The 14,433-nt window shown below is 55.3% G+C and overlaps 5 protein-coding genes across 5 annotated transcripts; 4 read left to right on the forward strand and 1 right to left on the reverse strand.

Annotated features, from left to right (window-relative positions):
• Window positions 1-399: 399 nt before the first annotated feature.
• GCG54_00002209 (GTP-binding protein rhoA) lies at window positions 400-1,506 on the forward strand (the record flags this gene model as incomplete). The annotated part of the gene is made up of 5 exons (XM_045402305.1): window positions 400-467; window positions 629-656; window positions 837-1,034; window positions 1,121-1,255; window positions 1,348-1,506. 5 exons carry the CDS (start codon window positions 400-402, stop codon window positions 1,504-1,506), a joined length of 588 nt encoding a protein of 195 aa, XP_045258667.1.
• Window positions 1,507-4,774: 3,268 nt separating this feature from the next.
• On the forward strand, window positions 4,775-6,591 carry GCG54_00002210 (DNA polymerase iota; the record flags this gene model as incomplete). Its single annotated transcript, XM_045402306.1, has 3 exons — window positions 4,775-4,834; window positions 4,919-5,216; window positions 5,273-6,591. 3 exons carry the CDS (start codon window positions 4,775-4,777, stop codon window positions 6,589-6,591), a joined length of 1,677 nt encoding a protein of 558 aa, XP_045258668.1.
• A 2,042-nt stretch (window positions 6,592-8,633) lies between these two features.
• GCG54_00002211 (putative membrane protein C6F6.13c) lies at window positions 8,634-11,249 on the forward strand (the record flags this gene model as incomplete). The annotated part of the gene is made up of 3 exons (XM_045402307.1): window positions 8,634-9,588; window positions 9,635-10,483; window positions 10,534-11,249. The coding sequence occupies 3 exons, from the start codon at window positions 8,634-8,636 to the stop codon at window positions 11,247-11,249; spliced, it is 2,520 nt and encodes an 839-aa protein (XP_045258669.1).
• A 217-nt stretch (window positions 11,250-11,466) lies between these two features.
• Window positions 11,467-12,030, reverse strand: GCG54_00002212 (uncharacterized protein; the record flags this gene model as incomplete). Its single annotated transcript, XM_045402308.1, has 1 exon — window positions 11,467-12,030. One exon carries the CDS (start codon window positions 12,028-12,030, stop codon window positions 11,467-11,469), a length of 564 nt encoding a protein of 187 aa, XP_045258670.1.
• Window positions 12,031-12,566: 536 nt separating this feature from the next.
• GCG54_00002213 (putative vesicular-fusion protein sec17-like) lies at window positions 12,567-13,691 on the forward strand (the record flags this gene model as incomplete). Its single annotated transcript, XM_045402309.1, has 4 exons — window positions 12,567-12,599; window positions 12,708-12,831; window positions 12,898-13,204; window positions 13,277-13,691. The coding sequence occupies 4 exons, from the start codon at window positions 12,567-12,569 to the stop codon at window positions 13,689-13,691; spliced, it is 879 nt and encodes a 292-aa protein (XP_045258671.1).
• Between the last annotated feature and the right edge of the window lie 742 nt (window positions 13,692-14,433).

Here is a 14,433-nt window from a genome sequence, read left to right on the forward strand (position 1 = left end):
TGCTGCTCCCGCCGCCTCGCTCTCACTCACAATCCTAAGGTTCTCTCGCTCACTGTCTCTGCGCTGCTGGTCTCTCTGGCCCCCGTCCCATCTGCTCTGCCTTCTTTTCCCTCCAGTCCCTCTTCTGACACGCCCCCCCCCTTCCCCAACACACAAGCCTGCCTGTTGTGCCTGCGCCTGCCCTGCTGCACTGCTTGCACGTCGTCGTCAAGTGAACTCCACCCGTTACTACCACGCCTTACCTTACTTCTACCCATCCCATTCTCTTCCACCTTCAGATTCCCCCTTCCGACGCAGCTCTTCCTTCTCCATCTTCTCCGCCGACAAGCTCAACCTCCCAACCGCCTCCAACTCAATCCGACCTCCAACGTCCACTCTCTCACATAAACAACAGACATCATGGCTGAGATCCGCCGAAAGCTCGTCATCGTCGGCGACGGTGCCTGCGGTAAAACCTGCTTGTTGATGTGAGTGTCCTTCTCCAGCCTCTGTCTCTCCCTCTCGCCGCCTTTCGCGAGGCCCCAGCGAGCATCATCAATCATCGTCGCATCGCCGACGGGAAACCCTAAAACGATGCACCTCTCCTTTTTGCATCCACTCTGGTCATCATCGCGCTGACATCAAGTAGTGTCTTCTCTAAGGGCACCTTCCCCGAGGTAAGATCATCTCCTCACGACAGCCGACGCGGCTTCCGCCTCCTGTTTCCCCGACAAGACCTGGCCGAGATGCAGCGTCGTTCCATCACCGCTTCAACCAGCACGACTTCACCAAGCGATGCAGCACCCGCCTTTCATCAATCCATTTCCGATCCCGAAATTTTCTGACAACTAATTCAGGTCTACGTCCCCACCGTCTTCGAGAACTACGTCGCCGATGTCGAGGTTGATGGCAAGCACGTCGAGCTGGCCCTTTGGGATACGGCTGGCCAGGAGGATTACGACCGTCTTCGCCCCCTTTCTTACCCCGACTCCCACGTCATTTTGATTTGCTTCGCCGTCGACTCTCCCGACTCCCTGGACAACGTTCAGGAGAAGGTATGATTTTTTTACCCCTTGTCTACCAGTACACGGGTCGCGTCCCGATAAGCAATTATCGCTAACACGTGCTCCTCTTCCTGTAGTGGATCTCCGAGGTTCTGCATTTCTGCCAGGGCCTTCCCATCATTCTTGTCGGCTGCAAGAAGGATCTCCGCTACGACTCCAAGACGATTGAAGAGCTGCGCAAGACCAGCCAAAAGCCCGTCTCCCCTGAGGAGGTAAGCTTATCCGCCCGTTCAGTTCGCCTCAGGCATCTCTTCGCCGGCCATATCCCAACATTTCCATCGAAACATGCTAATCATCTCTACAGGGTGAGGAAGTCCGCAAGAAGATTGGCGCCTACAAGTACCTCGAGTGCTCGGCCAAGACGAACGAGGGTGTCCGCGAGGTGTTCGAGCACGCTACCCGCGCTGCTCTGCTTTCCCGCAGCCGGAGCAGCGGCAAGAAGCACAAGTGCATGGTTCTCTAAATACCCCTCTGGGCGAACATCCCAAAACCCTTTCTCCCTCTTCGACCTCACCCCCATTTGTAATCATCAAGTTCCCGGTCACCATTGTCTTTTCCCAATTCTTCGGATGAGAAAGGGTTTGTGGTGGCGGTCTGGAAGGCGGGGGCAATATCTGCCTGCATAGGTTCTCGGAATTTGGAGTTTTGCTCAATCATTGTGTCTCATAACAAACCTGGCACATTGGTCGGCGTGTCACCGTGTCTGGTTCTTCGGGGTTCTTTTACTGAATCTATTTTCTTTCCCTGCCGAACGGTGACTGGGAGAAGCAACAGCTAGCCATGACTCCGATAAGAAGCTGCGAGGGAGGCCGAGTTCAACCGCGGGTTGGCTCTTCTCTCTTTGGTCAATGGGGAGGAAAGGGCCCAGTGGCTGGCGTGACCGCCGGCTGCCAGGTGACGATATGAACAGTGAGTCGTTTGGTGACTTTGGGAACGGCGGAATGGCAATGGTTGATTTTTAAGCTGTGGGAACGATGTGTCTAAGCCGAAGTGTCGCGACGAAGCGCGGCTGCATCATAAATCTTGTCGTGTTTTTTCTCTTTTGACGCCTCGCAGCTTTAGATGGCGGAGATGGACATGTTGTTTTTGGGCCGCTTCTTCTTCTCTCTTGTCGATTCTCTCAATCCAGGTCTTTGATAACTCACTCGTGGCATTCCCTCTTGGTGACGTTACGTACTCCGTTCAACTTCTAGCTCGACCAAGAAGTGATTCGTCCACGTCCACGGCCCACGATTCCGTCATAGCCGTCATACTCACGTGTCAGGGATCCTCGAAGATGGGATGAAAACACGGGGGCTGCCAGGCACCATCGCTTTTAGAACGCGGAGTCGCGATGGACCGTGTAAGGTAACCCAAGCAACACGCAAGATAGTCGCAGATGTAATTGGAAAGGGAACCCGTTGTTTAGAGTTTGGTGTACTTGATGTCCCGATCTATAGCCACATGACTGTCGTCGTTCTAAAGATAGGGCAGCGAGTGCCGGTAAGGGAAAGTAAAGACTTGGGGCTTTCTTGGGGTAGCCGTGGTTGCAAGGTTAGACGGCGGTGTCACATTGATTATGATGCCCCGCCTCTTGGTAAAGGGGACGGCCCTGTTCCGTGGGCAGCAAGCAGCAAACACCATCATACGCGACTTGGGATCTTTTGAGGCCGGACAGATGCTTCATTGATGAGTTTGGGGGGTATTTCATTTGATTTGGTTTCTCCTCATGTGAGAGGTCAAGGTTGCGGGGGATGGCTGGTGAAGGCGACGGACCGTCTTGTGCCTATTGTCTCTCTGTCCCTGCCTTTCCCTCTTTCTCACTCTCTCTGTTTCTCTCTGGTTGGTTGGCTGGCTATTGAGGTGAGAGCTACCATTGAGATAAGCTAGAGTTTGATCGTTTCAGAAGAGTGAATCCCGTTCCTAATCCGTCGTGCTCTCCTCTGCCCGTGCGTCGAATAACATCAAGTCATTTTCTGAAAGAATGTGAGGGGTCGTTCAACTTTGCGTTTCTCATCGTCCCATGTGCTGTCGTCCACACGTTCCAGTCATTTCATCTTCAGGCCCCCAAGTCAGGTGATGTGGTTGGGTGTGTTGTTGATGCCGCTCTAGGCGGGGCAGGTCTGAGGAGGGTGAGTTGTTAGTGAGATGGAGTCAGACGGGAGTTTGGAGGAAGCGCGAGCTGAGGGACAGGCTGAACGCGGCTGCGTGAGGCAACGTGAGGGAAGGTGTGTGTGAGAGAGGGGAGGCTTACAGCTCCGCAGGATGAGCAGGTCTTGGAGGACGAGGCAGTTTGGGCGCCGCACTTGGGGCAGGCGGAGGTGTGGGCGTTGGTGAGAGGCTGCATGTTTGCGGTTGTGTAGTGGGTAGTTTGGATGTCTTTTCTTACGAGACGGACTGAAGTTGTTCTTGGTGGTGTGTGGCGGTTCGAGTGTGGAAGAGAGAGAGAGAGGGTGCGAACTTGGGAACGTGAAGTAGACGGAAAGCGGGGTTCTTTTTATTCTAGTCCTTGACCCCCTCCTCTCCTTCTCGTCTCTCGCCTACTTTTGCTCCATCGCCGCACGAGGCGGCCGTGGGCTGGTTGGCGTTATTTTTTTGCATGCCTGTGACCAACGCAGAACTATGGCATAGACTACACACACTACGCGCTGTAGAACTGACCCTCCTTGTGAAAGTGTCTCTGAGAGTGGAGGGTGTGGGTTTGGGGGTGTGGGCAACAGGCAATGGCATGGGAGCATGATGAGCTTACGGACGGGCTGGGTAAGGAACCGTCATGCGAGATGGAGGGCTTCTCGTTGGCTGGAGGGGGGGGGAACCAGGTGGTTAGTTGGTTAGGTGGTGGGCTACTGCGTGGCTACGTGGGAGGTTTGACTTCACGCCCCTCAGTGCGGTTCGACTTTCGCGGCGGTCTTGTGTAGTTGTGGTACGTTCGGGATGGGCCTTGGAGAGGGCAAGCGAGCGAGGGATGAAAGTGTGGTGAGCGGGCGGGACGTGGGTTGGTGTGTGGGTGTGATGCGGTAGCGTCAAGTTCAGGCGGCGGGCAGCAGCACCAGAAAGCAGGCAGATTCAGATGGCGTATGGTTTGCGTCGGACTGGAGGTTGCAGAAGGTGCAGTATCAGAGACAGATGGTCACGTTCTTGGAGGTAAGGTATGGCAAAGTAAGGCGAGCTATGAAACAGATGGCGACATGTGGACGATAAGGGCCCTTTCGGGCTGGAAAGAGCGCTTTGCAGGATGCGCGGAAACGACGCGCAGAACGCAGAACGATGGGCCGGGAGTGGTTGGTGGAGAGAGAATGGATATCTTCTGCGGCGAAGAAACCCGCTCCTGGGCGCCGTCTCGCTTTCGGAGGAATAAGCTGCTCTTGCTGCTGGTTTACCCCCCACTCAGGAAGGTTCATCCTTTGAATTGCGTAGCAACGACGTCCGGTGCCAAAGTAGCGTGGCCTGCGTAAGCCTTGCAGTAACACTGTAACTGGCCTAAATGGTAACCCGAGGTACCTACCTACACATCATTCCTTGTCCTTCGGAAGCGGTCGCCGGCGTGGCCTGTCGGTCGGGTGACTCGGTGCGAAAGATAAGCGACCGTTTCGCGCGGGTCCAGTTGCCTTTCCGCCCGCTACATCCCATCCCATCCCATCCCGGAAGGCAGTGCCGTTGACGACACACGGAGCAACGCCGCATGGGCTGGCAATGGGGAGGGTTCATCTACTGACTTATCAATTCTTGTCTGAAGAAGATTGAATGGCAAGATGGAATTGTCCAGGAAAAGGGTGCCGAGGAGGAAAGATGAACGGGTCATTCTCCACTTTGTACGTCTGCTTTGAAGTCGTTCACGGACCTCACTTAGTCAAGATACCAGCCATGCCCTATTTCACTGCTAACGCCGGCGCCAGGACTACGACTGCTTCTATGCATCAGTACTGGAGAACCGGGATCCGAAGCTGAAGGCCCTGCCGCTGGGCGTGAAGCAGAAGAACATCCTCGCGACGTGCAACTACGTCGCCCGCCGGCGGGGCGTGAAGAAGCTCATGTTCATCACGGACGCCAAGAAGATATGTCCTGATCTGGTAATCATCGAGGGCGAGGACCTTACGCCGTTCCGAGACATGAGCAAGACGCTCTTTGCGTTCCTCAGAGGCTTCTCGTGGTGTGGCAAGGTGGAGAGGTTGGGGTTTGACGAGGTCTTCATGGGTGGGTGTGTTGCCTTTTTGTCCGGTGTAGGGGTGTTCTTCTGCTGACGACTGCAGACGTTACGGACATCATCCAGTACAACATGTTTTGTCTAAACAGGGCATCTCTGTCGGAATCGTTCTTCCATTTGTCGAGGCAGGATCCTGAAAAGGGGTTCGTCTGTGACTTGACTAGTGTTGCTGGGTGTGTCTACGGACCTGTCCCCGAGACAGGAGATCTCGACGACCCGAAATATGTGCGGCTTCTCCTAGCAAGCCATCTGGCCTATTATCTACGGTTGAAGCTAGAAGAGGACTTTGGTTTCACCGCGTCGGTCGGAGTGTCGACGAACAAGCTCCTGAGCAAACTGGCGGGGAGCGTTCACAAGCCGCGAAACCAGACGACGTTGATGTCCCTCACCGATTCTGTTATCGAGGATTTCATGGACGCGCACTCGGTCAGAAAGGTGCCGGGGATCGGGTTCAGGACCTCACGGATGCTGGAATCACGGTACCTCTCGACGCAACCTGGGCCGGACGACGCCGACAGGGAGACTTCGCCGTTGAAGGTGCGCGACGTTCGGCTTCATCCCGACACGGCCCCGGACTTTTTGGAGAAGCTTCTTGGTGGACCTGGCTCAGAACGCGGTGTTGGGGAACGGGTATGGGGACTCTTACACGGCGTTGACGATACCGAGGTAAAGGACGCCAGCGACATACCTTCGCAAATCAGCATTGAAGACACGTTTAAGGGTTTGGAGACTATGGCGCAGATTGAGAACGAGCTACGAAAGATTTCCGCGTCTCTCGTGAGACGGATGCGGACGGACTTGTTGACGGACGACGACTCTCTAGATCCAGGAGGCCAGCGATGGATCGCCCATCCGAAAACGCTCCGTCTTTCTATTCGATCCTGGCCAACCGACGCGGCGCCCAACTTCCAACGCATCTCTCGCTCTCAGCCGCTCCCCAACTTCATCTTCAACCTTAAAGATACCCCAGAGTCCATCGCTGAGCGACTCGTAACCGAAATCCTCCTCCCGACGATGAAGAAATTCCACCCTGCGAATCACAAGTGGAACTTGCAACTCATGAATGTCTGTGTCGCCAATATGGCTGCGAGCGGGAGCGAGGCCGGCCCTGGTGTTGGTCGGGATATTTCTGTTATGTTCAAGCGGCAGGACGACGTGCTGCGGCAGTGGAGGATCGATACCGCAATTGTTGAAGACGAGCAGCCTGTTTCGGACGATGAATTTGAGGAGGCAGAGTTGATGGATTTCGGGACCGGAGACTCGTGGGAGGACGACGAGCAAACGGCGCGGTGTCCTCTATGCGGACATTGCATACCCCCATTTGCCCTGGCTGCTCATGCTCGGTATCATGACCTGGGGGACTGATGCCGCGATAGGAAGTGTCTTATGATCGTGTACTAATCGCAACTTGTTTCTTCTTGCTTCTGGCCTGACATGTGTCGTTGAGCGCGGACCTGGCGTTGATGGCGAGAGTCTTAATTTTCAGGTCCTTGCCTTTGTTTGGGTACAGTCAGACACTCCGGGCACTTGGCTCTATTACGTTTTATAGGTCTCAGTAGCGGAGGTTTGCTTACAAGATCTGCGGATCTTATGCTGAGAGTTCTATTGTCAGGGTCGTGGACGGTGATGAGCGGGATATCGTGTGCAGATTCCAAGTCTGCCAATTCAATCGAGTTGTCTTTGGTCGCATCCTCGTTGTGTTCCTGTTGATGTCGTCTCCCGAGCAGACGGCGATACATCCTGAGGCAGTTGAAGAAGCGATCGACGATTCGAGCCATGGTTCTGCGATGCTGAATGTTGTGCGGTTTTGCGGCGAGTGGAGCTGATGCATGGACTCGTTCGTATCCGTTTGCGAATCATGCCGGCAATCAGATTTATATGGTCAACGGGGGGCGTTCAGGGTTGAGCAGCAAGGTCGATGCAAGCCGTTGAGGTTTGAGACTGTTGGTCAGTTCGTGGCCCAAAACGAGAACCATTTTGGTTTCTGAGGATTATAAAAACAAGTGGAGGAATCGCGTAGAGAACGGGAAAGAATGAAAGAAAGAGGTCTGGTCCTGGATTTGGAACCCGGGCTTGAGTAGATAATCATGATCTCTGTGTTTCAGCTGGTATAATGCTGCAACAAACTGGCCATATTCAGTTCCATTTCTTCCGACTCTGTTGGCGAGAAAATTGGCAGTCCTTTCCTATAACATAAGCCGTTCGTCGTCTCGTACCTACGTAGTGTCACCAGGAAAGCTCCAAAGAATCGTTCCTGGCCTGGTCAATCCTGACTGACGCCAGACTGCCTCACCTTCCCATGTTGATGGCAACTAGTTCTTGTACAATTTTTATTGACTGCCCACCTGTTAACTACAAAGAAACTTTGTCGATTGTCTTGATTACCCAGAACGTTGCTGCAAAGGTATTTCTCCCACAGACGAGCACAACCTCGGACGTATTCTAGAACACGGCAAAAGTACAAACAGACTTGACAGGGATCTGTACCCGTCTATCCTCCCGGTGAAGGATATATGCATATCACAACGAACAAGAACCAGATACGGCCGAATCGCGTTGCTTCCAAATTCATCTGAATAGACCGATATCGACAAAAATAGAGTTGGCAGCGGTACAACGGGGGGGGCGGTGTCAAACGGGACGGGACACAACCACTCGACCGGGTCTAGCTCTCCATTCCTGCCGGTGTAAAGCTAGGGGGAGCTGGAGCTTCCAGAAAAGGGCGGCCCATCCTTGCATTAGCGCCTGCAAGCATCCGCGGAAGGTGGCTCGGGGGAGAGACGTTGCAGGCGGTAGGCGCCAATCAGACGACGCACAGCGCACAGAAAGACCCGCTCGGCGTCACCTCCACAGACCGCTGGGGGCGGTTATCGATAAGATCGGTACCTACCCCGGAAACAGCGTCAGCGACCCTGGACACTGCACTGATGCGGTAACCGCGTACTGTACGCCAGAAATGCTGTCTGCGTGCAACATGACAGCTGACGTCAGGGGCCGCTGGACTAGTCTCAGCGACGCAGCGCAGCACGGGAAGCCGCAACTACAAACAGAGCTCCTGTCCCCGTTACTCGTTGCTCGCACGTTTCCCTTCCCGTGTTCCTGTCCATGTCCTGCCCAGTGTTTGCTACCCCGTTCGTGATGGGTACGGCCTGAAACGAAATCCCCCCAACAGCCAGAGAAAGTCCAGCATCTCATTTCAAGTCACCGCCACCCTCAGCTTGTGGTTCCCAATTATAGTCATCTGTACTCTATCGTAATCTGGAACCGGTCCTTCCATTCGCCCTGTAGCCCCTGAGCGGTATTGTAGGTGAGGTGAGGTGCCGTCCTTGCTCCTTCCCACCTCACCTCTGGGTGTTGCCTACCGTATTAGTTGCTTGAGGCAGGGACCGTTCGAGAAATTGCCCGATATGGAAACCACCCACTCAGCTTCGCCTTCCCCGGCAGTACCTGCCACGGGGGAGGCAGACACACCTGCCGTGCAAAAGAAGCAGGAGGCAGCTTCGTCGCTGCCATCGCCCAACGACCCCAGGAGTACAAACACAGATGCCCCTCCTCCTTCTGTCACCTTGCAACCATCTGACCCTGATCACAACATCAACACTTACCCACACTCGTCCAACGACTACGACGACGACCAATACAACTACACTTACTCTGACGAGGAGCACTTGGACACATCTTCTATTTGCTCCTGGGAAGAAGAAGAAGACGGCAACTGGGAACAAGACCCTGACCACGAAGACACCATGGGCGGCTCACGACGCCCCCACGGCCAACGCCGCCGCACCCAAACCGACCTCACCGGCGTCTTCTCTCTCGAGGAGAAGAATGAGATCATCAAGCTGGTCTCTGACGTTTTGGACAACATGAAGGATCAAATCAGCAACATCTTCCATTCCCCTCCCATCACACCGGCATCTACCGAGAACCCCCAGCACTCATGGCTGTCGCTTTCACTGCTCAAGGGCAGAGGCTCCAAGCCCGCCCCTTCTCCCCAGCCACAGCCCCAACTTGCTGGCAAGGAGAATCCCACCTCATCATCTGGTGGAGACGGTGCCGGTAAGACGTACGCAAAGGCCCACGAGATTGTCGAGAAGGAGGAAAAGGAGGCCATGACGCCCCAGCTGCAGGAGCTCAAGAAGGAGTGTCTCGTCGTTTTCACCAAGTGGCAGGGCAACGTCTTGCTACGCGTCAAGGACATCTCGGTCAAAGACCCTGACGCTGCTGAGGCCCCTGCCGCCCGTGGTGGTCGAGGTGGTCGCGGATCCCGTGGCGCTCGCGGCGATCGTGGTGCACCACAAGGAGGTCGTGGCACGCCGCGCGGACGCGGTAGAGGCGGCAACCTCAGTGTCAAGACCGGAGGTGAGTTCGAATGCCTCACTTCATAGTCTTCTCTAACCAGCTGCAGGCCCGCCAGCTAGCCGTCAGCCTGAGACCGACCCCTGGCTCATGCGGCGATTCCCTCCGATTACCACAACCCTGTCTTCCCTTCCTGTTGAGCGTCGCAAGCTCGTCCTTCACACAGTTCTCTTGCTCTTGCTATCTCTGGAGCAGTACACCGCCTTCTCCCGCGTTTTCATGATGAGCCTTACATCCTCGCTCCATCTGACTCTCCGCACTTTTCAGGAGGATGAGGTCCGCGTCGCTCGTGGTCTCGGCAAGACCGTCTCAGAGGTAAATGCCGAGGAGGTCGTCGAGGAAAAGGCGGCAGAGAACAAGAACACTAGACGCTGGAAGGTCGGCCTCGCCGGAGCTGCAGGCGCTGCCATCATTGGCGTGACTGGCGGTCTGGCTGCTCCTTTGGTTGCTGCTGGCATCGGCACCGTCATGGGTGGCGTTGGATTGGGATCCACGGCGGCAGCTGGTCTGCTTGGAACTCTCTCCTCCAGTGGTGTTGTCGTCGGCAGCTTGTTCGGTATCTACGGCGCACGTCAGACGTCCAAGATGATGGACCAATACGCCAAAGATGTCGCCGACTTCGCATTCTTGCCGCTGCATGGTGAGATGAAGGATGAATATCGCGACGCCAAGGAGATCCCGCCCAAGGACCGACGCCTCCGTGTCGTTCTCGCCCTCAGTGGCTGGCTGACCCAGAAGGAAGACGTTGTCAACCCCTGGCGTTGCGTCGGCCACCAAGGCGAGGTGTACGCCGTCAGATGGGAGGTTGCCAACCTGATGAACATGGGTAACTCGCTCGAGACTGTCATCAAGAGTACCGCCTGGAGTGTTGCCAAGAAGGAAATCATCACGCGGACTAGTAAGTCTTGCCCGCGTCAAGTGACCAGTATTAAATGCTGACCTTCATAGTCTTTGCCAGTCTCATGTCGGCCATGTGGCCGATCGGCCTTCTCAAGGTCAGCAAGGTCATTGACAACCCCTGGAGTGTCGGTATGGTCCGAGCCGAGAAGGTTGGCATGATCTTGGCTGAAGCCATCAGCCGGAAGGTCCAAGGCGACAGACCTGTCAGCCTCATCGGCTACAGTCTGGCTGCCCGCGCTATCTACACCTGCTTGATGGTCCTTGCTGAGCGTCGACAATTTGGCCTTATTGAGTCGGTCGTCATGATTGGCACGCCAGCTCCATCTGAGAGCCGCGTTTGGCTTGCGCTGAAGAGCGTCGTCGCCGGTAGACTGGTCAATGTCTACTCGGAGAATGACTACATTCTTGGTTTCTTATACCGCACATCCAATCTGCAATTCGGCGTCGCGGGATTGCAACCGATCCAGGGCGCAGACGGTGTCGAAAATTACGACGTGAGCAACATGGTTAGCGGCCACCTGAGATACCAATACATGATTGGCACCATTCTCAAGAACATTGGCTGGGAGGACCTCGACTATGCCCAGATCGCGAGGGACGAGGAGACACTCCACCTCATGGACGAGAAGTACGGCCGAGACAAGAGCCAGAAGCCCACCTATGTTGACCCGGACAAGGAGGCCGTCCAGATTCAGGAGGAGGTCAATCACAAGAACGACGCCAAGCTCGAGTCGAGAATGAGCAAGATGAAGATCCAGGATTAGGCTACGGGAAACATCTTAGCTGGGATGATCGGTAGAGACATCGTTATAAAAATGGCATGGTTACGGGAACGGAAAGGCGTGGATATTGGCATCATGCTTACTACAAGGTTAGCTTTGTTACAGGAGTCGACAACGTATACTGTGGTAACAACACGAGAAACGAGAAATGCAAATTTGTCTATGAATGGTTCTCACCGTGCATGTTGTATTGTGGGTATCATGACTCCTCCTTCTTGCTTTGAACGACAAAGTATTTGCCAGCCGTCCTGGACGCCGTCTCCAAGGGGTTCCAGTCCTCGACGCCTTTGGTGTCAACCTTGTTTCCACGCTGCCTCTTTGGTCGTTTCTTGTGGCCGAAGCGGACCTCCTTTCCTAGGGCTTCCGATAATTGCTGCAATCCTATCGTTGCTTCTGCCATGCCTTCGGTCGTCTCGTCACGTAGCGAGCGCAGAGGTTCCACGCCTGAGGTGTCGACGCTCTGTACATCCCGCACAAAGTGAAGCTGTGAGTGTAGGGTGCGGAGCATAGCTGCCTCCTCTGTTTCGGTTTCGGGCAGTGGTAGGGCGGAAAGTCGCAGGAGATGATGCAGTTTCGATCGCGTGATTGGCTCCTCCGCCGTTGCCTTCGCATCGTCTGACTTTGGCAGGAGAGACGCAACAGACCATGTCGGCTGGGCGAGGACTTGTTGAATTGACTTTTGCGCTGAGGGCCGGGCAGCGGATGTGGTGAATGCGCGCTGGTGGCGGAGGACGGCGCTGCAGCGCGTGCAGAGGGAGCGCATCGTGTGCTTTGTCTGACGAATCGATTCCGGATGCTGTACTTGGTCTTTTGGGTAGCTCGCGGGGAAACGTGGCAATTCGTCAAGGACCGAAAGGCATGAAGTCAAAGTAGCTTCGAGGCTCTGGAGAATTAATCTGGAGCTCCTGGATGACAAGTCGGTGTTCGGGGCGAACGACCCAGTACCTTGTCGTAGGTACCCCCAGGCAACCCCCCCACCAAGCCACTGATAGCGTCTTTCTAAGCCACAGTGCCCCGCGTCATAGTTCGCTGCGCTGAGTGGGCGAGACGTGCTGTTCAGGCCGGGTAAGGCAGAGGGGGGAGTCGTTCGGCTGCTGCAACACTTGACGCTGATGCCAGCGCCTCGAAACCTCCTTACGCAACAACATCACACACCATCCGTCTCTGCACCCTTGCGACCTGTCCTTTCCGGCTCGCTCGCATCCCATTTAAACCGAACCACGCCCCGACTTCCGATCCCTCCGAGAGTTCTTCCATCGACAGAACGGTTGCCGTAGATTGTTGACTTCCTTCGCAATCATGGCTCAGGACCCGCGGGCTCTGCTGCAGAAGGTGCGTTTGATGCATGCGTTCGTTCCCCGGGAAGGCGTCGCCAAAGTGACGATGACCCACGGTGGGCGAATAGCAGTACGGGCATGCCGTTAACGGAGAGAAACGCAGGCAGACAAGACGCTGTCGAGCGCCGGCGGCGGCTTCAGCTTCTTCGGCGGCCGCGAGGAGAAGTACCAGAATGCGGCGGATCTGTACATCCAGGCCGCGAACGCCTTCAAGATGCAAAAGCTCAGTCAGTTTTGTCCCTCCCATCCGTATGCTCCACGACCCAAGGACCGGTACTGACGAGTGTGACCAGACCGCGAGGCCGGCCAAGCATTCGAGAAGGCGGCTCAGGTCCAGACCAACAACCTCAAGGAACCCGACGACGCCGCCAACACCCTCGTCGACGCCTTCAAGGCCTACCGTAAGGAGGATCCCGAAGCCGCCGTCCGCTGCCTCGACGTCGCCGTAAACCAGTACTGTGCCAAGGGCAACTTCCGCCGCGCGGCGGGACACAAGGAGGCGCTGGGCGAGCTGTTCGAGGTGGAGCTGGGTGATTCCAAGAGGGCTCTCGAGGCGTACGAGGCTGCTGCGGGGTGGTACGAGGGAGACAATGCTGCTGCGTAAGTCCCTTTCGCCTGGGCCTATATACGGCGGTTGCTATGAAGGAAAGCTACTGATCTCACCGGAAACAGGCTCGCGAACAAGCTCTGGCTCAAGGGAGCAGACGTCGCGTCTCTCGAGGGCGACTACTACAAGGGCATTGAGAACTACGAAAAGGTCGCGGCGGCCTCCATCAACAACAACCTGATGAAGTACTCGGTCAAGGACTACTTCCTCCGCGCCGGCATCTGCCACCTGGCGTCCGGCGACATGGTCGCCGCCCGCCGCGCCGTCGAGAAGTACACCGACATGGACCCCGGCTTCGCCCAGCAGCGCGAGGCGATGCTCCTCAACGACCTGCTGGCGGCCGTCGAGGCGGGTAACCAGGAGGAGTTCACCGACAAGCTGTTCCAGTACGACCAGGTCAGCAAGCTCGACAAGTGGAAGACGACGATGCTTGTCCGGGTCAAGAACACCATCGAGGAGCCCGAGGATGAGTTTGCTTAAGAAATTTGTTGTCGTAATGGGAGTTACTCTCTTTTTTTTGGGTTAAGGGTTCCTGGCAGGGTGGTCAAATGCTATTATATCGAACGTCGAGAGCGGAGGTACAACAGGCTCCGGATACATGTGTTCGGAGGGTGAGGCATCATGTGCGTGAATAACGCTTCATGCAGTGAGCAGGTCCCTGGAGGGTCATACAACGACACCCAAGAAGAACCGTCAGGGTCGTTTTCGCTTGAATAGAATCCACATCCAACCAATGCTCATTGATACACACATAGAGAGGCTTTCTATCACGCATTGTGAAACATCATGTACAGTCCGACCTGGACGGTCTGATGTATTCTCATTTCGTCTTTTGGCTCTAATTGCGTGTAAAAAGTCAGCCATGTCAGGACCGTCGTCCGTAATGGCAACCTTGCAAAAAATCCCTCCCGCTCACCAATGCTTTCTCTCTACCTGTTTGCTTGCTCGATCGCAATTTCCTGCTCGACAACAATGCAATTATCCGGAAATGGCTTCGAAATCCAAATTCCTGCTCGCAACTGGGGAAAAAGCAACAAAGACTCGGCAAAAAAAACTGAAAAAAGGACAACTTCTGGTGAGACCCCCTGGCCTCTTTTATCCCCGGACTCCCCCCTTATGCCGTTTGTGAATTTTGTACAGTTCTGCCTCCGGTCATTTATTAAACATACAGTCTCCCTATCGTACAGCTCCAGAAGCAGAAAGTGAGGTGGTCGTCAAATCG

The sequence above is a fragment of the Colletotrichum gloeosporioides genome (genome assembly GCF_011800055.1).
Source record: "Colletotrichum gloeosporioides strain Lc1 chromosome Unknown consensus_84, whole genome shotgun sequence".
NCBI lineage: Eukaryota > Fungi > Ascomycota > Sordariomycetes > Glomerellales > Glomerellaceae > Colletotrichum > Colletotrichum gloeosporioides.